The 22067-nt window shown below is 61.8% G+C and overlaps 1 protein-coding gene across 2 annotated transcripts in view; it reads left to right on the top strand.

The window, feature by feature from the left end:
- The window catches only part of Grm4 (glutamate metabotropic receptor 4), a 90522-nt gene that overhangs the window by 25082 nt on the left and 43373 nt on the right, over nucleotides 1–22067 (top strand). For both annotated transcript variants that reach the window (XM_027943670.3, XM_071613946.1), the window contains exon 2: nucleotides 11258–11474. In XM_027943670.3, the coding sequence (XP_027799471.1) occupies nucleotides 11258–11474 (217 nt within the window). The remainder of the gene's footprint in view (nucleotides 1–11257; nucleotides 11475–22067) is intronic.

A 22067-nucleotide genomic window follows, 5' to 3' on the forward strand; every position in this document is an offset into this window, starting at 1 on the left:
CCTCCTGCCCCCCTCTCCTGTTCCACTCCTGGCAGGTGCCGGGTCAGCATGTGAGGCCTGCGGAAGCGAGTGTAGTGTATTGATCTACATTTCGCTTATGAAATAGGACAAGTGCTGATTTGAGGATCTTGTTTGCTCCTCTCCGCGGTCCCCTGCGCCTGCTGCGGCTCCTCCATCGGCCCAGTGAGCGGCTCCCCGCCCCCCTCCAGCCATGCGGGGTCGGGCAGGGCCTTTCCGGGCTCCTAAGGAGACCTAGGGTGTCGCCAGGGTGAGCTGAGGACTGAGCTGCGGGTGGCCTCGGGGACTGTGAGCGCCAAGCCCTGCAGCCGCGCCCCATTCAGAAAGGCCTGGAAGGTAATCCAAGTGTCCCTCCTTCTCCTGATAAGGGGCCAGGCAGGCATGGGCCGACGGATTGCTGGGTGTGGGGGGGCCCTGGAGGCAGGGTTGCCAGAGGGAGGGTCCTGCTGCCTTGGGGGTGGGGAGACGGGGATCTCAGAGCGTCATGCATGTGCTGGTGGAGGGGTGGCCGCTTCCCTTCGGCTTGCCCAGGCACAGCCTCAGGCCCCGCGAGGGTGTCCAGCTCTGCGCCCTGGGAAGGCCAGAGGCGCTGAGCCCGGGCTCCTCACTGAGCATCCTTCCCAGGCCCAGTGACACCACAATCCTGGCCAGGCCCAGATCCTCAGAGAGGGAAGTCAGGGGCCACCAGCCCCTTGAGGCCTGGGGTGGGATCCGTGATCCTAATTAAAAGCTTGGATTCAAAAGGCTTGGTGATGGGATTTCTAATTAAATCAATTTCATCTCGTCTGGGAGACAGAGGTTTGCATACGATAAGCATGAAATTAATAATTATGTTTATAAATTAGCTGTTGCTCAAAGCAGAGCCGTTTAGACACCCCCTTGGGGTCCTTGGCCCCCAGCCCTTTGGGTTGGAGACAGATGGGCCACTTCAGCCAAGGTGACAGGCAGGAGTGGAGGTGGGGCCTGAGCAGGGGGAGGAAGTCGGGCTGACTGTCCCTGCTGCGACCCTAAGAATCTGCCCCACAGGAGGGGGCTGCCCTGGTCACTGGAGGCTCACCCTTAGCCCGTACTTGTGTGCATGTGTGTGTGTGTGTGTGTGTGTGCATGCCTGTGTGTGTGGGGGCCATCTATGGAAGGTGGGCACTGAGGTTTCACATGAAAATTAGTATCATGGGCTCTGGAGTGAGTCCCCTTGGGTTCAAATCCTGGCTGAGCTGTTGATCTTAGGCAAGTTGCTTAACCTGTCTGTACTTCAGTTTCAGAAAAATGGGGAGAGCAAGGAGACCTACTGCATAGAGTTATTATAAGATTGGAGGTGTTAAGGTCTATAAGGTCACTTAGGATAGTTCTTGGCACATAGGAAGCATTTATGAAAAGTTATGATGTGAATGCTGGTGGTAATTGTGTGTGTGTGTGTGTGTGTGTCTGAATTTAATTCAGTTTGATTCATCCCCAACCACTCTGGCATGATGAATACGAACCTGACACATCCAGGCTCTGAGGTGGAGATAGATCAGTCATTCCTGGCCGTCCCAGAGCTACAGCATCATGTTTATAAATTAGCTGTGTATAAATTCTGGCTATATCTGTCAGCACAGGTGAGGTGATGCTGCTGTAACAACCAGTCTGCAAACCTCTGTGGCTCATCAGAACCTAAACTTGGTACTTCCTGCATTACTCGTCTTCCCAGGTTGGCTGAGTGCTTTGTCCCTGTTTCCTCAGGGACGCAGGTTGGGCTTGAACCTTGCTGGTGACAGTAGCAGGAAGAATGTGGACCCTGCAGGGTCTTGCACCTGCAATTGAATGTTCTAGCTTAGAAATGACATGCCTTTTCTGCTCCCAGCTCTCTGACGAGGACTCATGTGGCCCTGGAAGACCACAAGGGGCAGAGAGTTGTAGTGTGGCTCACGTGTGCCAAGGACTCCCCAGTGCTCATCATCTGTGGTGTGTGTTCAGTTCTTATTGATGGTCTGTCTTAGAATCAGCTCCACGAAAACAGGGGTTTGGCTCTGTGCTCACCCCTGTGCCTCAGATAGGGTGAAGCCCACAGTAGGTGCTCGATAAGCCATTACTGAGCGAGTCCATGCATGGGTTGATAGGGTACTGAGCAGCATGGGAGTTTGTTGAGAGTGTGCTCAGTGGATTGGCAGTCATGGGAGCAGCCGAGGTGAAGGGATCACAGGGGTCTTGTGGCACCGTGTATTGTCTCCTGTGATGTGTCTGCAGTCTGGCACTGGTGTGTGCTCTTGGCCACAGTGGTCACGCTGCAGGCCTGGGGTGAGAGAAGGGGCACTGGTTACAGGGGCAGAGGAGGGCCAGGGTCCCCTCTGGGACCAGGCTGAATGGAGGCCCAGCTTCTCGACTGACCTGGGGAAAAGCAGGACAGGGAAGGCTCCGTGCCCTGGGGAGGTGACAGCACCAGGCTCCCAGCATGAAGGCCAGAGCAGAGCTGGCTCAGGTGGGCCTGGGCAGCCTGCGTGATTGCGCTGGGTCATAGCTGCCAGCCCAGGGACAGGTGGGGCAGGTGCCAGACCCAGAGTGGCCAGAGACTCAGGCTGGGGTCCTCAGCTGGTCGATGTCCACAGAGCAGAGTGGTAAGTTCTGACTCATGATGGGCCGTGTCCTGAGTGCGCCACCCAGGCTGGCCTGGTGCGAATGCCCGGGGACTTTGGGAAGGTGGCTGGTGCCCCTCAGCTGGCACCAGCGGGTGTGGGGGGAGGGGAGGGGAAAGGCCCCAGTGACTGGCCCTGGAGGCGCCCTGGGCAGTTTCCCCATCTGGGGCCTGACCTGTTCTTCCCCAAGGCCACCAGGTATGCCAGTCCACCCCTCTGCCCAGGTGCCCCATCCCCTGGGCCTGGGAACCCACTTCCCGTGCTTCATGAGTGCGCGAGATCCCCTGGGGTTGTCCCGCACCGTGTGTGTCACTCTTGCTTGAGCCCCAGAGTTCATGTTGGAAATGGCTTGGTCAGTGCAGGGTGACCTGCTGCCCTCTGCTGTCCCCTGCACCCTCTCTGCTGTGTCCCTCTCTCTCTCTGTGGCTGCTCTACCCAGTGCCCTGGCCCCCTCGGCCCTGAGGTGTCCTCGTCACACCATCTAAAGCCCTTGGCCCCAGGGAGAGTCAGAGGATCAAGTTTTGGGAGAGGCCTGTCTACAACACCAGCCCTCCCTGCTGTCTGCGAAGTGCCACGATCCCCGGGGCCTGCTCGTCCCTCACTGCCATGCCTGGCCCCCTCATCAGGGGCACCTACTCTGAGGACCCTTCGTGGCCTCCCTGCTCTCTGGCTTTCCCCTGGCCCCTCTGCTGCCCCCCAGGGCCCAGCACCCAGTCCTCCCCCCGGGAGTGCCCCCAGCTCCGTCCCGGCTGCCTCTTCTCTTCCCCCTCCTGAGTTTCCCTGGGAAGTGTCACCTGTGCTCACCCCTCAGCCACCACAGCCCCCGAGTCACTGTGGCCTCCTACCCCCATGTCCCTGTTCCCGCCAGCTGTGGTCCTCTGGCTCCCGTCCCTCCAGACGCCTCACACCCTCGTACCTCAGAGGCACCCTGGGACCCCCGTCCCCCATCCTGCCTGTCCCTCCTCCTTGACCCCTCCTCAGGCCTGTTTCCACTGCCCTGTGGCCACGGTCCACACCGGGGTCATCTTAGACCGTCCCACACATGAAGGGTCCCCGGTGCTGGGAGTCTCCCTGAGTCACCTCCTGAGCTGCCTGTCTCCCCCAGAGCCTGCTCTGTCTCTAGTGTGCCCATAGCCCCCCGCCCCGGGCTGCCAGGTTTGTCCCTCCAGATGGTCCCCACTGAAGGCCAAGGGCTGGTCCTGCCACCTGTGCCCGGCTCGATCCCCCCAGTTCCCCAGGGCCTTCCTTGGCAGGGCCTGGTCCCCGAGGTGGGGCCTGTGTTGGCAGGCCAGCCTGGCTCCCGGCCGTCCTCCACTGGCCCCTCGTCCCGGGGCCCTCCCTCTCCCCTGGCCCGAGGACTGTCTTGTCAGCAGCACCAGAGTCTGGCTCCCCCGCCGGGTTGGCTCTCTGAAGTTATTTAAGTCTGTGTGCTCAGAGCCCCAGGGGCGCTAGGGCTCCTCAGGGCAGGCAGGAGGGGACAGGCCGCCCTGCTGGGGTTTAGGGGGGGTGGCCTGTGTGGCAGCAGGAGGGGCAGCGGGCGCTGCAGAGCCCCTCTGGGCCCGGGTCTGGCACTGAAGCCCCTGGGTGGGGGCTGTGGGTGCCACGAGCGGAGGGCGCCGGGAGCTGGGCCTCCCCTGGCCGCTCTGAACATGCGTCCCACCGCCGTGGCTTTCATGTACCTGAAAGTCGCTGCCTTTCATCTGTGAAGAAAATAGCTTTGCTGAGAGCCGGGATCAGGAGGGCGGCCGTGGGCAGCCACCCAGGCCCGAGCCAGCCCAGGCAGGGTCCCCTGCTCCTCAGAGAGGGGCTGCGGCCTCGGGGATGGGGTTCCCAAAGTCAGCTTGGGTCCTGGGCGGGCTGGGCTGGGCTGGTGGCTCGGGGTGGTGGCAGGACCCTGGCCTCATTCTGTGGCTCCCTGGCCTGGCCTTTGGGCAGCAGAGGAAGGCAGGCAGCGGTGGTGGCCAGGCCGGGCCAGCCAGCAGCTTGTCTTTGATTTGGCCTTGCTGCGGTTGGAACCCAGGGCCCCGCCCGTGCCAGGCAGGCGCTCCACCACGGAGCACCTTGGCTCTGCTTCTCTGGGTTGGGATGCTCAGCTCTACCATCTCTCTGAGCCTCAGTCTCCTCATCTACGAAATGGGCACTAGGGGCCTAGCCCTGCCTCCCTCTCTAACTTGAAGGTCTGGCATTTGCCGAGGGTCCCCAGGTGCCAGGCTCCGAGTCCTGCTGGCGTACTCCACAGCGCAGCCTCTGTTCCTGTGATAACCTCACAGGGAAGGGAACCGGGGCCCTAAAGGTCGCCCACTTGCTTCTGGTTGCACAGGTGAACAGCAAGACTGGGTTGTGACCCACGCAGGCTCCAGAGTGCGCTGGAGGCTTAATTATGTGCCAAGCACTGGGGAGGGGGAGGGGAGGCGCCTTCACGCTCAGGCTCACGGGAAGAGCAGCGTGGTTCCTGGCAGATGGCCCCTGGGGTGTCCACAAGGCAGTGGCCCTGGGTGTCGGGTCATTTGGCTCTGGGCCCTTGGGGGGGTCAGGGTAAGGATTTGACCCTTACTGCTCTGGACGCTTTTGGCTAGAGCCTCAGCCTTCTGTGCCCTGGGTGGGCTCTGGGACGCTGTGCAGGCCCCTCCTGTGCTGAGTGTGGGTATGGACTAGCCGCTCTTGAGGGGCCTCAGATTCTGCTGCTCTGGGAACCAGTAACCAGAGCCTGAGCTGGCCCTGATCGTGCGTCTGTCCTGGTCACTTGCTCAGGACAGGGGGCTGCTGGCCAGGCCCGGGCAGCCTGAGAACAGATCTGGTCCTACGCACACGTGTGTGCATCCACGGTGTGCACACGTGTGGACCTTTGCACGGGCTATTCCCTGCCCCTGGGATCCCCTCAAATACCCACGTGGCTCCTGCCCTCCCCCTCCTGGGATCTTGGTTCCAATGTCACCCGTTAGAGGGGCCTTCCTGATCCCTCCCCTCCCCTGCTCCTGCTTACTTCATTTATTTTCTCCTGGCACCCAATTCCCACCCAAACCCTCAGCATCTCCTATTTCCACCCCCGGGCTGCATCTAGGCTGGAGCCCTGGTGGACAGGCGCCCACGGGGCCGGCTGCGCTCCGAACTATGCCTGGCGGGCCGGCGGTGCCGGGGACGATCATAAAAGGAAGGAGCGAACGTGCCGGGCACTCAGGCGCTCAGGGCACACGCTGCGGCTCGGGCTCACGCACACGCGCACACGGATGCGCTGGGAACCCACCTTCACTGTTGCTCAAGGCTGAAAGCAGCTTCTGTCCCCCCCCCACGTGCAGGGACCTCCTGTCACTCCAGAAGAGAGGGGGAGAGAGGGGAGGGAGGTTGATATACATGCCCTCCTCCTGTCCCCTGTCACCCCACCCCATGTAAGTCACTTGGCATCTGACCCTCCCACCTAAGGGGTCCCAGCCCACAGGGCACATTTTTTGGGGGGATACTGGGGATTGAACTCAGGGCACTCGACCACCGAGCCCCATCCCCAGCCCTGTTTTGTATTTGATTCAGAGACAGGGCCTCCCTGAGTTGCTTAGGGCTTCACTATTGCTGAGGCTGGCCTTGAACTTGAGATCCTCCTGCCTCAGCCTCCTGAGCCGCTGGAATCACAGGCATGCGCCACCATGCCCGGCTTCACAGGGCACCTTTTGCACAAGCACTTTCAGCTCCCTGTGTGGCATCTCCCAGGATGCAGTGGGGGTGGGACGAGTCCAGTTCACCTCTGCATCTCCCAGTGTGGCCCTGCCCAGCACAATGGGACCTCAGAAGTCCTGTTGGATTAACAAATGACCAAGACTTCTAATGCCGTGGGCCGCGCCTGGTGCCCCTGGGCAGTGGCACTTAGTGCTGTGGGAGGCCGAGGGCAGGGCCTTGGGTGGACTGCCTGGAGGTGGCAGCTCCGGAGCTGGGTCTGGAGCATGGGGAGATGAGGTCATGGGCTCAGGGGTGGAGGACGACAGTTGGAGAGGAAAGAGGAACAGACAGGAGGACGTAGAGCAGGACGCCCGTGGTGGGCATATGCTGCTGGGCTCTTGCCCCACGAGGGGGTGAGTGAGCAACCGGCTCTTGGCGCCTAGAACAGCAAGCAGCACACAGTAGGCGCTCACTGTGGGGCTGGGAGAGGAGCCGCTGCCTGGGGTGCTCTGCCCCCGCCCCCTGGCGCGGCTGTCGTGAGAGCTGGGGAGGTTCTCTGAGCAGAGTGCAGACGGGTCGTCCCCTCCCTCGCCAGCTGGGCTGCAGGACGGCCAAGTGCAGGGCGTGGCAGTGCCCCACCTGGGCCAGTGTGTCCCAGTCACCCGCTCGCTCCAGACCCACAGATGGGGCACAGTGACCCTAAGGCAATCCTGTCCCCACCCCACTCCAGGCTGACAGGTGTGGGGAGGGAGCCCTGGAGATTCTCCCAGGATGTCCCCATGACGGTGACAGAGAGCTGGGCTGGGAGGGCAGGCGGAGAGGGAAGTCCTGGGAGGAAAGAGGCCCAAGAGAGGTGGGAGGACAGCACCAGGGGCTGGTGGGGCATCACCCCGGAGCCACGGCCTGCCCCCCTGCAGGAAGCAGCACAGGAGTTTCCCGGGTGACCCCGGTGACTCTCACGGCCTCAGGCCACGGCTCCTGATTCATTCCCATCTCACAGCTGGAGAGATGGAGGCCTGGGAGGGGAGGTCACTTACCTGATTTCCCTCCTGGCGAGTGGAGGGGCCGGGATGTGAACCCGAGTGGTTTAGTTCCCACATCTTGGCTTGAAACCTCCTCCCTAGGGAATGGGGAGGCTGCAGGGGCAGGAGCTCAGGTATGGCTGGGGCGGCTCAGAGCCCCATCTTCCCGCAGGCCGACAGCAGACCTGCAGGACCCCACGCTGGGCTCCCGTCCTGTGTGGGAATGGGGCATGGGCAGGGGGCAGTCCACCTGGGGCCCCTCTGAGTGTGGGCCTGGGTCTGAAGCCACTGACAGAGGCTGGACCCAGAGCCATCCATCTGTCCACCGTGGATGCTGGGAGCCGCGGGCAGCTTGACCAGAAGAGGGAGGCGGCTGGGAAGGAGGAATGTGGGATGAGTGAGAAGCAGCAGCCTCGTTGGGATAGGGCTGATTCTTGAGACCTGGGTCCAGTCCAGACGCCTGAGTGGGCCTCCCGCCCCTCCATGTCCCGGGCCCTCGTTGGCAGAACACCTCAGAAGTGGGACAGGCTTCATCAGGAGGCCAGTGGAGACCTAAGTGTGTGTTATCACTCCTCGCTGAGGACCAGGCAGAGAGGTCAGTGGTCAAGTGAAAAAGTCAACGCTCTGCCGTGGCCTGGCAGGGCGCCTGCGGAAGAAGCTGGGCGGGGCGTCTGGCCTCTCCGTCTCCACCTCTTCTCCAGCTTCAGCTCCACATTCAGGGCGTTTCTGTGGGGAGGGGCGGCCCAGGGGTGCATTTATTTTGTGTGATTTTATTTAAAAAGTCTTTGTTTAGAAGATGGACATCTCTTCAGGGCGTGGTGGCACTCTCGGGTAATCCCAGTGACTCCGGAGGCCGAGGCAGCAGGATCACGAGTCTGAGGCCATCCTGGGCGACCTAGCGAGACACCCTCTCAGAATAGAAGGGGCTGGGGTTGTAACTCAGAGTAGGGCGCCCCGGCTCCAGCAGCACTCGGTGTATATACAGAAAGACACTTCAGACACCTACGGAAGTGCAGCGGAGCCACCAGCCCCTCGCTCCCGTCACCGGGCACGGCCAGCCCTTGGGCGGGTGGTATCCTGTTCATCCCACCCCCGCCCCTTGCCCAGATTCCAGGCCCCTGCATGTCACCTCATCCCTAAATATTTCAGCACAAGCTCTGGGACAGTGGCTCTCAACTGGGGACAGTTTTGCCCCCTCCCTGGTGTCATTGGGCCACCTGGAGACATCTTCAGTTGTCACAGCAGGGGGGGAAGGAGTTGCCACTGTCACCAAGCTGGTGAAGGCCCAGGATGCTGTTAAACATCCCGCAGGGCATGGGACAGTCCCCAACAAGGAATGACCCTCCCCTCAGGGGCCAGCAGCGTGGAGGGGGAGAGGCCCTGCTCTAAAAGGCAGGGTCCCCGAGAACCAAGAAGGCTACCATGCCACCCCTCCTTCACCCTCTCGATGAACGGCTTCTGCATTAATCACTGAGTATCTGGCCCAGGTCACCCCTCAGAGGGTGCTGTTTCCTCGCAGAGTGTCCTTGGGGCTGAGGGTAGTGTTTTTGGGCACTGCTGACAGACGTCCAAAAGGTGACCCGTGTACTCACATTTATTTGAGTGCGCTGCTCTCTGCACGGGTGATGTATGTGCCTATCCTGTGCGGGAATGGGGTGCGTGTGGGGGGCTCTACATTCTAACAGACACTGGGTGTGAGGTGCATGGTCCACTCAACCCTGCACCCAGCCACCTGGCATCTTCCCCTGGCCACCTAGCCTTTGTTCCAGGGCAGTGTGAGTACATACTCCTCTCCTCCCACTCATTAAGCACCTGGCTTCCTTGCTGCCATTGTTCTTACCCTGCCATGCCTTGAAGAGTGGCACAGGGAAAGTGGCCTCCTCCTTTTTCACAGCTGTATAATTTTCCTTGTGTGGCTAGGACTTCTTTAAACATCCCCTCTTGATGAACATGTATGTTGTTTCCAAAGTCTTGCTCTGACACATGGTGCCATGTGAATAGTGTTGTGCATACTGTTTCACCTAGACCACAACAGCTCCAGGGAGAGGCCGCAGGAGTTAACCCTCAGTTGCTCAGAAAACCCCCCAAAACCAATCAGCTGTCTTCCCCCCTCCATCCTCCTCCCTGAGGATCCCAGGGATCCAGGCCTTTCCCACCAGGCAGGGCGAGGGGAGACAGGGTGAGGGGAGGCCATGGGGGCCGGCAGGGCCACAGGGAGGGCACCTTGAGGGCTGTTGGGCTGGGCCCTTTTGGTGATGGGTGTCCCCAGTGCAGGATGGATCCTGTCCATCTTCCCTTTAGCCATTTGTCCCTTTTAAAAATGACAGCTAGACTACTGTGTGTTGATGCTCCTCTTCCTGCTTCACTGCAGCTGCCCCAGCCTCTCCCTCTGCTGCCCACCACCCAGCTGTCCCCGGCCCCTGCCACTCCCTGACATGAACTCCTTCCTCAGCCTTCCTCAGACTGCTGGCTCCCCTCAGCCTTCACCTCCCCCTTGCTTCTTGCACACCAGCTGCCCTGTCCTCTGTGCCCTTAAGGGGCCTCATCACTGGGGTGAGGGCTTGCTGTGTCCCCCTCCCTCCAGGATGGAAGCTCTGTGTTTTGGTCATTGCTGTGCCCAGCACTTAGGACATAGTAGGTGCTCAGGAAAGTCTCTGTTGAAGTGAATGAAGTGGAATGGCTGGATCTCGGAGTGGGGATCCTAGGTCAGCAAAGCCTCTGCCTCCACCCGGAGGGAGGGGAGCTGTCTGATCTGGGAGGTGGTGCCTGGGGATAGGGACACCCCAGGCATTGGCCAGGTGGGCAACCACTAGTTCAGGATGCTCCCCCAATCCTCTTACCCCGGAACATTCCTCTGCTCTGGGGTTCCCAGGACCCAAAGTTCTGGCCCAAGTTTCTTGGCCAGGACTGGATCTTAGTGATTTCTTAGGGGGTGGAACCTTAGGTTCAACAGCAGCACAGATCAGTGTGGCCACTCCCTCCACCTGTCACCTGGACACTAAGAGCAGGGCGGAGGGCACAGGAATTGTGAGCACTGACGTGGGTGGGGGAGGGAATGGAGGCCCAGGGTGCTGACTGGCCCCGAGACCAGTGGGCTGGGGCCTCTGGGTCACTGGGGTGATGGAAGGTGGCGGGATGAGGTGGCAGAAGAGGGTGGTCCACACTCCCCTTCTGTGTCTTTGGGGATATTGGCCACAACTATGAGAGGAAAGGGCCACTTAAGGGGCCCGAGTCTCAGCCCTGCCTGGGGAGTGCCCGGGGGTGGTGGGGCAGGAGGGTGCTCTGTGGCTGGGAGGCCTGCGTCCGCCCTGTGGTTGGTGGAGAGGCAGGCCTTTGCCCTTCTGGGCCCTGCGTCCAGGCTGTGGGGAGAGGACTTCTTGGAGTCCCCCTGCCCTGGCCACCTGGGCTTCCTTCTGTGGGTGGGTGGGGCTCAGGGACAGCTGGAACCTGGACCCAGAGAGAGCTGGGGGGACAGACTGTGGGTGGTGACCAGAGAGGCTGCCTGGGGACAGGGGATGGAGCAAATGACCCCTTAGGGCCCCTGGGACTCCCATCCCCACCCGTAACTGAAGGCTAAATCATGTTGCCCACCTGGGCACATCCCTGGGTCGGGGGTGTGTGTCTGGGGCCCTCAGTGCCAGCACCCCAGGAAGGCCGGCTGGGAGAGTTTCTGGGGAAGGGGTTTTGGTGCTGTTGTGACAGTCCCCTCCCACCTGGGGTGGACAGGATCCCATGAGACACGCAGGAGCCCGCAGCCCCGGGGACCTGGCTGGAGCTGGAGGCTGGGCTGATCGAGAGCTGGCACAACCTCTCTGAGCCTGTTCCCTCCTCTGTGGAGCGGGGTCCCCTCCTGGGTGAGAGAAGGCAGTGCCTGTGGGGCAAGGGGCGGCGGGTCCCAGGCTGTGGGGACGGGGGGGAGGTGCCAGCGCCCTCGTCAGCAGTCCCTCTCGCCCCCAGATCCCCCAGATCAGCTACGCCTCCACAGCCCCCGACCTGAGTGACAACAGCCGCTACGACTTCTTCTCCCGCGTGGTGCCCTCGGACACATACCAGGCCCAGGCCATGGTGGACATCGTGCGCGCCCTCAAGTGGAACTACGTGTCCACGCTGGCCTCGGAGGGCAGCTACGGCGAGAGCGGAGTGGAGGCCTTCATCCAGAAGTCCCGCGAGGACGGTGAGTCACGTGCAGGGGTGTGGGATCGTGGCACCGTGTGGCCCTGGTGTGATCTCTGCCCTCTCGCCCAACCCCGGCCGCTCCCCCAGTGCCTCCGTCTCCTGAGTGCCTGGGCTTGGGGGCCTCCCTGACGGGTGACTCCTGGGTGAGGTGACGCCTTCTGCAGACATGGCTGTGCTAGTGAAGGACGGTGTGTTCCTGGTGTGGATGGTGGGACAGCAGCTGTCCTCACAGGCAAAGGACAGGAAGGGGCAGGTAGGCATGGAGGGCCTGGCTTAATCAGGTACTGGGGACCCAAAGCTGGTGGCCCCTGTCAGAAGGGCGGGGAGTTTGGAGACCTAAAGCTGAGCTGCCTTGTTGTGGTGCTGTGCTGGCTCGGGCCTCGGTGACAGTGGTGTCCCTCGGGTGAGGAGCTCTGGCAGGTGCTTTGCATCACCTTCCCCACTGAGCTCTTGCGTCACCTAAACTGCTGTCCTCACATGCTGTGACAAAGCTGTCAGGAAGCCCCAGTGTAGGTCAGCGGCTGAGATAACAAGGGTGACACCTTGGGGGGGCCCCAGCCTGGACCCTGACCGACCCTGAGCTGAGTGGGGCACTGAGGGGGCCGCCTGTGGGGCAGGGGTGGCAGGCAGGTCCCTGTGTCAGGACAGCCACGGGCAGGACGCTGGCTCCTAGAGGCTGTCCCGAGGGGGATGGTCCCCCTCCTGGCAGCCCAGGTCCCTGAGAGAGGGCGCTCCGGCCCCTCCTGGCCTCTCCCTAGGCCTGTCTCTAAATAGCTCACCTGGCGCTCTTGACCTTGGTGCTGGTATCTGTGCATTGATACGCGGCCCAGGACTCTAATTGCTTTTCCTAAGGTCCCGAGTGTCTGGAGGCTGGCGCTGGCTACACCCTGCGGGCATAATCCTGCTATAAATCTCCGATAAGCCTCTTTAATTGCATGGCTGAGGTTTGCTTGGGTGCCCGCGACCTGGTGCGGGGAGCGGGGAAGTGGGGCAGCTCGGAGGGCTCCAGGCCACGCCCACCCGACTTCAGGCCACACCCACCCGGCTCCAGGCCACGCCCGCCCCTGCTCTGGGCCTCTCCCACCCCGCGCAGGCAGAGGGACACAAGGCACTGGACCCCCTCCCACCTCCAAGAGGAATGGTGGTCAGCACCCTGGTGGAGCCACAGCCCTCACGCCCGGTCCCTGTCCTTTCCTCGGCTGTGGGATCCGGTTCTACACCTTCCTCTGGCCACCACTCTGTACAGGCCCCTCCCCTCCCAAAGCTTGAATTCTTCCCCAAAGGAGCCCACTGCCTTCTCTGTTTAAGGGACAGCCTCTGCAGGATTTAGAGACAGAGGTGCTGTGTGCGAGGACAGAGGGCCCAGAGTCTCAGGGGTTGGCTGTGTTCCGTCTTTGGCCCAGGAGACTTAGAGGTCCCCCCAGGACTCACATAGCCTGCCCCCGCCCATATGCCCAGCACCGCTGTCCTGGATGGTCCTTCAAGGTAGGCACTGGGCAGCAGAGGAAGAGCTGGGGCACAGAGAAGCCACCTGATAACTGGCACCAAATCACTCAGCACATGAGAGGCAAAGAGGGATTTGACCCTGGCCGAAGGGCCGGAGGGCTCATGTGGTTTTGTATCCTTGTCTGCCCCTCTTCTCCCTCCACTGTCCCTCTTGCTGAGACCCATGTGGACCAGCTTGGGTGTGAGTGCTGGGGCGTGACAGGGACACACACATTCCAGGGTGGGAGAGCCACGGCAGGGTCGGGGTCTGGGCATTGTGTGGCTAAAGGTGATACCTCGCGGCTTTTTTCTTTCTTTTTGTGCTGGGAATTGGGAAGCTTTGGCCCAGGGTGCTTTGCCATGAAGCCACCTCCCCAGCCTTTTTAATTTCAAGGTAGGGTCTCTCTAAGTTGCTTAGGAACATGCTAAGTTGCTGAGGCTGGCCTCGAACTCGTGATCCTCCTCCCTCAGCCTCTGAGTTGCTGGAATCCCAGGTGTGGCCTCCTCACCTAGCTGTTGTTTGAATCTTTTACAGGCATCTAATCAGATGCTGGGGAGTTAGAAAACTAAAGCCCGCTCACGAGTTTTACCAAGGACCCAGCATTCGAGATAAACAAGAGCTCGAGCTACTGTGCCAGCCCCAACGTAGGCCCTCCTGCCCTGGAGCCCCTCCAGCGCCTCTGCCCCTGGGGACACTCCCACCTTGCTGAGGGCCTGTTTCCCCATCTGGCTGTGCCTCCCGTGTCCTCAGACCCTCCTGCTGCTCCCTGTGCCAGGGTGAGAGTCATTCTGGAGCCGAGCTGGGCCTGGCCCCGTGGATGGGCATCCAGGTCCCCCGACCCCACCTGCTCAACGAAATCTGATTTGGAAGAATGTCTTTGGGTGGGTGAAAAGAAAAGGAGAGAAAGCAGCGCTCCGGCTGGCCAAATTGAAATCAGAATTGAGCGGCTGGTAGAAAGAGGCCGCTGCACCTTGTAGCCTAATCCCTGCAAAAGATTAAAGATGTCTTTGGCCGCATATTGTATTGATTCGTCCTCTGAAGTATAAATCATCTGTGAGTTGTTCAGAGGAACACGGGGAGGGGAGGGGAGACAGGGAGGGCACGTTCCAGGTAGGAACATCAGAGTGGTGGCGAGCAAGTCCCAGGGTCTACCCTGGGCTGGGCTCTGGGTGTCTCAGAGGAGTGTTTTTATGATCATCTCCTAGGCGAGGAAACAGGCCAGAGAGGGCAAGTGGTTTTCCCAAGGTCACACAGCCAGAGTATGGGGGATTTGGAACAGGAACCTAGCTTTGTCCTTTGCAAGGGGAGTTCCCTGATGGCCCCTAGGATGGCTCAGTGCTGTCGTGAATCCTGTTGACAGCCCCGTGCACCCTGTGTATTTATGTCCATTTTATAGATGGGCAAACAAAGGCTCAGAGCGCAGTGAAGGCTTTGAGCCAGGCCGTCAGACCAGGCCCCTGACCTCACTCTGCCTTCCTACCTTGTATCACAGAGGCCGCGCTGTGTGGGGGTTCAGGCTCCTAGGACAGGCCTGGGCTCCAGGGCAGCTACTTATTGGCTGTGTGCTCCTGGGGAAGTCACTTAGCCTCTCTGAGCTCAGTTTTCTCCTCAATGATATGGGCTAGGATGTCAGAAAGAGAGGAGCACTGGGTGCCTGCTGATGGGGACTCAGGGATGAGTCCTGGGGCTTTGTTTTCAGGGTCTGACTCCCGGGGTCCCCCGGCCCTGGTTGGTACCTGGCCACTACTGGAACCAAGGGAGTTGCGTGGGGTAGGGGGCACCGGAGGGGGCAGGCAGTGCTCTCACCAGGGAAGCACGCATGGCCAGGGGTGGGGACAGAGCCACAGGATCCCGGGCAGAGCTGCTCCTTACTGGAAGGCGGGGGGGTGGGGCAGAGCCGCTAGCTTCACGGTTGGGCAAGGCGGGGCATGTGTGGGCGTGTTGGGGACGGTGTCCACGCGTGAATTTTTGGACATGTGACTGGGGGCTGCCTCCATGGCATCAGTGGGCACAGCCGTGTGCGCCTGCGGGGTGGCATGAGGGTCTGGTGCCCCTCCCCCGTGTCTCCCCTGGGTGGGCCCAAGCCCCTGGGGAGGGGCTGCAGGCAGAGGTGAGGGCCTGGCCAGGGCTGGGGTGAGAGGCGCAGAGCGGCCTGGGCTCCCCGGATAAGGCCCGTGAGTCGCAGGTGGAGGAGACAGAAGCAGAGAGGCCTGTGCAGAGGTGGCCAGGTCCCTGAGGCCCCTTCCTGGGCACGTTTGGGGGTAGGAGCATGAACACCTGCGGCTCCTCAGCCCTCTGCATCCCCGGGCCCTGCTGTGGGCCTCAGTTTACCCGCACCGATGCCCCCCACTCCACAGTGAGGAACCCCAGGGCTCAGGGATGTCAAGGGTCCTGCCCCAGGTCGCAGGGAGCATGCGTGTCAGAGCCCGGGCGCCTGTGGGTGGCGGGAGGGATGTGCCCCGCGGACCTGCTTCACGGGCGTCCACTCACGAGCTCTCAGGCAGCCCCTCCACAGAGGCCAGATCGAGGCTCAGAGACCACACGGAAGGCAGAGGGACAGGATCTTGATCCAGCTGAGGGTCTCCCTAGCCAACGAGCTGTCCCACCTCGGGTGCATGTGACAAGGACACAGGTGACATTCTCCATAGGGTCCCCTGGGAGTTGGGCTCTGGCCTAATCAGGTGGGTGGGTCCAGTGCTCCAAGGCACGTTCACGCTGAGCTCCTGGGGGCCGAGGTGGCCCCTCTGGGCGGGCGGAGGGAGCAGACTCAGGCCTGCTCTTGGGAGGACATCCTGTCCCCTTGCACAGCACAGGTTCTGAAGCCTCACCTCCTGGTGTCCCCGAGTCCCCCATTGGTATTCCGGAGACGCTGGTGAGTCAGGCTGCTGCTCTGACCTCCAGCTCCGGCGCCCGGGACTGAGTAGCAGGCTGGGTGGCAGGCTGGGTGGCAGGCTGGGTGGCAGGCTGGGTGGCAGGCTTGCATTCCGATGGCCTCTGTCAGCGGAGCAGCTGCGATGGCTGTGGCCCTGCTGGGAGGCTCAGAGCTGGGCCAGGGGGCTTCTGGCCCTGGCTTCCCTGCTGCGGATGGACACCACCTGCTGAGGCTCCTGGTGAGGGGGGAGCTTGGCCACTGGGAAGAGCCGCGCCACCCAGAGGGGCTATTTGTGTTTTGGGGGAGCCTCTGGGTGCCCCTAAACCAGAAGCCCCTAGGATGGGCGCTCAGAGCACCCGCTCCCCTTCCTGCTGCCTCCCCCTCCCCCTGCTCTGACCACACCAGCCTCTGTCCTGGTGCTATGGTGCCAGGCACAAGCCAGCCCCAGGGCCTTTGCCTGGTCTTTCCCTGCTCATCCACGTGGCCCACGTCCTTAGAGCGTCCAGTCCCCTCCGCAGATGGGCCTCTGAGCACCCTGCATAAACCGCCTCTCCTTAGCCCGCGACTCTCCACCCTGTGCCCTGCTCTGTTTTCCTTACAGCACTAAACTAATAACTTTTTATTTATCTGTTTACAGCCTGTAAGGGCAGACTTTGCCTGTTTTGTTCCCTGCTGCACCCACAGCATCTAGCCCAGCCCCTGGCACATAGTAGTTGCTCAATAATTGTTGATGACTCATCACAGAATCTAGCCCCCACCACTTACTTCTGTGGCCCTTCTCCCACCCTGGGCCTGAGAGGTGGCTGTCCCAGACCACTGAGGGACAGACCAAGGATGACGGTGCTCAGGCTCTGTCCTGGGACCCCCAGCCTCCTCCCTACTGGGCTCTCCTGCTGTCCCCCAGCCTCTACTGACTCATCAAGGACAGAAATCCTCTCCCTGCAGCGGTGGGCAGGGAGGGGGGCCTCGGGCCCGTCAGAGGCTGTGTCAGGGTTCTCTTGTTTGAAACATGGGGTGCACGTCCTTGCATTTCCGCTCCTGTGCCACACTGGACGCTTTGTCCTGAGGTGTCACCTGTCCTCAGGGAGGAGGAGGAGGAGCCACCCTCTGTGGTGCTAGCTCCCAGCAACCTGGCTTCGTGGGTTTGTGTGGCACCTGTGGGGTGCCCAGCCCCTGTGTCAGAGGACACAGCTGAGGGCCCTGCTCTCAGGGCTCCTCAGGGGACATGGTGAGCACAGCAGTGCTCAGGAGAGCCGGCCCCAGTGGGTGACAGGATGTGACGTTCCCTGTTGGAGTGGGTGAGTGCTGTCCTGGGCTGCCCGGCTGGCAAGGCGGCTGTGCAGGGCTGGGCGAGGGCTCCTCGGACAGGCAGAGGAGGAGACGGCGGGCCAGGCAGGGGGGCAGCCTGAGCAAGGGCCTGGAGGTAGGAAGGAGTAGGGCAGCGGGGACCTGGCGAGGGGCCTGGCCTGTGCTGGTGACCCCAGGACAGGCGCACCAGGTGGTGGGGCTGGGGGGCTTCCCTTAGGCCAGCCCTGCATTCAGAAATCTTTTGGCACTCAGCGGTGCCTGCTTGGTGGGAACGCGTCAGTGCACGACATCCGCACCCCCGTGCCCAGCCTGCCAACCTGCCCAGCCCCTGTGCCCAGCCTGCTCCTGCCCAGGACCTCAGCGCCCCTCCCGCAGACTCCCCGTCGCCCTGCCTCAGGCGGAGCTGCGTCCCTGGTGGAGCAGGCAGCTGTGGGGACTCTTCTTGGGCTCACTGTCATGTCTGCCCTGCCTTCCATCTGCCTTGTCCCCTGGCTCTGGGCTCCTGTGGCCAGGAAGGGCCAGGACCCCGCTCATCCCCGTGCCCCACCTTCCTGTGCCCAGCGGGCCTCGGTAGATGTTTGTGGCATGAACAGATGACCAGTGCCCGGCCTTTGGGCGTGTCGCGTTCTCTGTGACAGGTGTGGGGCCGCCAGCTCAAGCAGGGAGGGTTCCTCCCTCAGGCAAAGGTTCCTCTCAGCTTGTTCCCTGCGATTCTGGTTCATCCAGACACCCCCAGACATTTGCTGCGACTGTATTTAGGACAGTCCCCCCAGGGGGTGATGGGAAGGGAAACACCCGCGAGGCCTGAGCAGCGGGAGGCCCAGGGGCCACTTCAGGGCTTTGTGTTTTGGTTGGGGAATGTGTGTATGGGAGGGGGACAGTGCCTGGCGCACAGTGGTGTCCTGCTCCATGGCTGTGGCTGAGGTTGGCTCAGGTGGCAGGGGCCGGAGAAGCAGGGAGGCGCTGCTGCCAGGCCTGGCTTGGTGTCCACGGGCCGCCCAGGGGCTCCACCGCCCGCGGCCCAGGTGCTCTGTCCTCTGACCCTACACCCTCCACATCCTGGGCCCCCCGCACAGCCGGTCCCCACGGCTCCAGAGCATCCACCAGGCTGCCTCGGGCCTGAGACTCCCTGGGTCTTCCTGCCCCCTCTGCCACCCGTCCCTCGCCCTGGGACATGAAGTGGGTCTGGCCCCAGCGCCAACCCCCTGCTGAACCACCAGGCCCACCGGGCGCAGCTAGTCCCCTTGCCGGCCTCGGAGATTGGCAGGCGGCTGTGGTTAATGTGACTGCGCGGTGATTGCAGGTCAATCCTGTCCCTTCGTGAAGACGAGCCCCTGCGCCTGCCTGGCCTGCCCCGGGGACTTCACCCGTCTGCTCTGATTTCTCTGCCGCTCTGGCCTGTGGCAGAGCTGACACCTCTGGATTCTGTGAGTCCCCAGGGCTGGGTGTCCCTGGGCCCCGCTGCGCGGCACCTTTTCCCGCACTCCGCGCCTCGTCTCCGAGGTGTGGGTCCTGGTGGGGACACGCTCTCTCGGCCTGTGCCTCTGAGCTTGGTGACAGTGACAAGAGGAAGATGTCGGAGGCTGAGCTTTTTTTGCTCTGAATTTGCATCTCTTCCTCCCGGACGGGCGGATGGGGACAGCAGCCTCCTCCCTGACCTCCTTTTGAAGGTGTCCGTTTCCCCTGGGGTTTAAACCCTCCCTCTGCTGGTTACGGCCTCACGGCAGCTGCGGCCTTTGAAACCTGGTCCTCCTGGTGGAGTGAGGGTTTCCCAGCCCAGGTGCTGGGGCCAAGGGACAGCTGGGCCAAATCCCTGCCACCAGGAGCTGCGCTACCTTGGACAGCGCCTCAGGCCATGTGCCTGACGGAGACTGAGTCGACACATGTCGTCCTTAGCACAGGCACTCCTGTAACACCCTGTGTCCCCAAAGGTGTCAGTTGTTATCGTTATTAACCAGAGCAGAGTGAGGGACCAAGGGCCCTGATCTGGGAGTGGGGGCTGAGTTCTAGTCCTTACTCTGGCTCTGGGTGGCTGTGTGACTCTGGGCTGCTAACCTTCCCTCTCTGAGCCTCAGCTTCTTCACTGATGTGAAGGTGCTGGACCAGGGGACCTTGAGCATCCATGGTGGAGGTCTTTGCAGCTCTTGGGTTTCTCTCTCTCTCACCTCGTGGAGGTCCAGGTTGTCCCTGGCTCCCTGTTCTCTTGTTCTTGGGCCCAGACCTGAGGCCACAGGGTAGCTGCCCCTCAGCAGCTGTCCCCTTAACACCTTCGCCTCCCTGGTCCCTTTACTGCTGATCCCTCCAGCCTGTCTTGAACCCCACGTTCCTCTTCCTGCCCCCGCTCCCTCCTCATGCTCACCTGAGCCTATTGGGCCGTGTCTCCCAGGCTCCCTCGGGACAGGGCCCCTTCCAGCTGCTTCCCTGTTGTGAAGAGCATCTGGTGAAGGCCGCTGCCCGGCTCGCCCCAGTGCAGGACCCGCTCCACCTGATGACTCTGGACGCGGCCTGCCTGCCTCTCGGGGCAAGTCCCCAGCACCCGAGTCCCTGTTCCGAGCCCTTGGAGAAGTGGCAGGAGCAGTGCCCTCTGGGGCTCTGCAGAGAGCCGTGGCTCAGCGTTCTGTCCTGGCCTCCCCTTCTCCCTCCTGCTTCAGGGGGCTGCCGAGGGCCAGGAGGGCGGGTCCGCCAGCCCGGCCCGAGCCTTGGGCAAGTCCCCTCCACCGAGGAGCCCCCAGTTCCACATCTGCCAGACCAGGAAGGGGTCCGTGTGCCTCCCTCCGTGGCGCATGCGTGTGGCTACATGGGGACCTTACAGCCCCTCTGCCTGTCACTCTCTCCATCCACCCTTCCTCCTCCCCACGCCAACGCTCTGCTCAGGGCCAGGGAGGAAGAGAGGAGAGGCTGCGGGTGGCAGCAGGGATTATGGAGGAGCTGTGGCTTCAAGTCTGAGGCTCAAAGACCCTGGCATTGTGGGGAGTGTGGGGGGGAGGGGGAGAGGGAGGGGGAGAGGGAAGGGGAGTGGGAGGGGGAGGGGGGCTGCCCCAAGGGGAGGCGGCTGGTGGGGAAAGGGTGGGTGCTCCTTCCTTCTGTTCATCCGCCCTTTTATGCCTCACTTTGGCGCAGTCATTCATTCATGTGCAGAATAAATATTCACTGAGCACCTGCTGGATGCCAGGCCTGGGACAGGGACACTGGGAGTGCTGCAGGGGATACACAGATGAAGGCCCTGACCCCTGCAGTCACATCCGAGGAGAGGGCCAGAGGCATCCTGTGATTGACAAGCCAGGACAGGGTTACTTAATAGAACTTCAGCTAGCAGCCGGTAGACATGGCTATGAAGGGGGATAAAGCAGGGTAAGTGGGCAGAGGGCCGAGTAGCCCTGCCTTTCTGCAGAAGTGGCATTTGATAAAGTCCCAAAGGCCGTGAGAGGTGAGCCAAGTGGAGACCTGTGGGAAGAGTCTGTGGGTCCAGACCGAGCACTAGCAAATGCAAAGGCCCTGGGGTGCAGCCTGCCTGGCATTGGGGAACAGCCAAGAGCCAGGGGCAGGATGAGTGAGGGGAGAGAAGAAGCAGAGGATGGGCAGGTCACATGGGGCCTTGGGGGCCACTGTGAGGACTTTGGTTTTCTCTCAGGGTGACCTGGGAGCCATTGGAGGGTTGTGAACCGAGGAAGGACATGAGCAGACTGGAGTTTAACAGGCTCCTCTGGCTCTTGTTTGGGGAGTAGACTGAGACCTGGGCCACTCAGGAGGCTACTGTGGTCATCTAGGCTAGAGGTGACCATTGGATCAGGGGTGAAGGCATGAGAAGGGACATATTTGGGGTGCATTTTATGACTTTAACCTACAGCCGGGCGGGCCAAGGCCCAGACTCCTGCTTCAGCACCACGGACAGCGGGCTCTCCCCTGCCCAAGGCGGGGCGTGCTGGGTAGTGTGGATTGGCTCCAGCCCGTGGTCAGCGGTCAGTCCGCGGCTGCTGAGCGAACCCCAGCTGTGAAGCACAGGTTCCTCCCCCTGTATTTTGTTATCAACTTATTTTTTACCCACCGAGTTTATGTCTGGGCACTGCTGTGACCTCCTGGGGACAAGGCAGGTCTGAGTGCAATTCTGAAGCTGGGATGAGAGGGGGGTGCCCTTGTCTCCAGCAACCCCCCCCCATCTCTGGCTAAACCGCAGGCCTGGGGAGGGAGCCAGGGTGGGGCTGGGGAGGGGGAGCCTGACCTGGGGGGGTCCTGGGGGGGTCTGCACCTGTCTTCTGAGCTTCAGGCTGGACGGCCCCTTCCAGAGCAGCAGGTCCCTGAGGTGGGGCCCCCCGGCGGAGGCTGTCCCTAGGATGGGCAGACTTGCTGCGTGTCCTACAACAGGCCGCTGTCCCCCGGGCGCCCGGTCTCTGTGAAGTGGAGATAATTGTACTCTTTGCGGTTATTTCAAGAATGGCCAGAGCAGGTGAGTTAGCTTCAGGAAGCCCAGGCATGGGCTGAGGCGGGAAGGGGCTGCCTCCGAGGCCTCGGGCCCCCAGATGGGCACGTGGCCCCTTCCTGGTCAGGGTCCTCCCTCCTTGCCCTCGACCGTCCTCGGCTCCCCGCAGCTCCCACCCTGCATCGTCTCTGTGCCCCATTTTGCTGTAGACAGATGATCATATGGACATTCTATGCAAATTCTCATTTTTAATGAGCCAGAGAAAAGCTAACGATGTCTTGGGGCTCAGGGGAGGCCCTGGGATGGGGGAGGAAGTGGGACAAAGTGACAAGCAGGAGGAGGGGGGGAGCTGAGGGAGCCCCTGTCGTCTCCCTTCTGCTTTTACTGAGTTGGAGCTGGGGGCCCCTTGTGGGTCACCCAGGAAGGTGGGAGGGGGAAGGAACAGGGAGACGTGGAAAGGCGGGGGGGGGGATGGTGGTAGAAGGGGCGGCAGGACGAGGCCCTGTCC

The sequence above is a fragment of the Marmota flaviventris genome, chromosome 6 (assembly GCF_047511675.1).
Source record: "Marmota flaviventris isolate mMarFla1 chromosome 6, mMarFla1.hap1, whole genome shotgun sequence".
In the NCBI taxonomy this organism is placed as follows: Eukaryota; Metazoa; Chordata; class Mammalia; order Rodentia; family Sciuridae; genus Marmota; species Marmota flaviventris.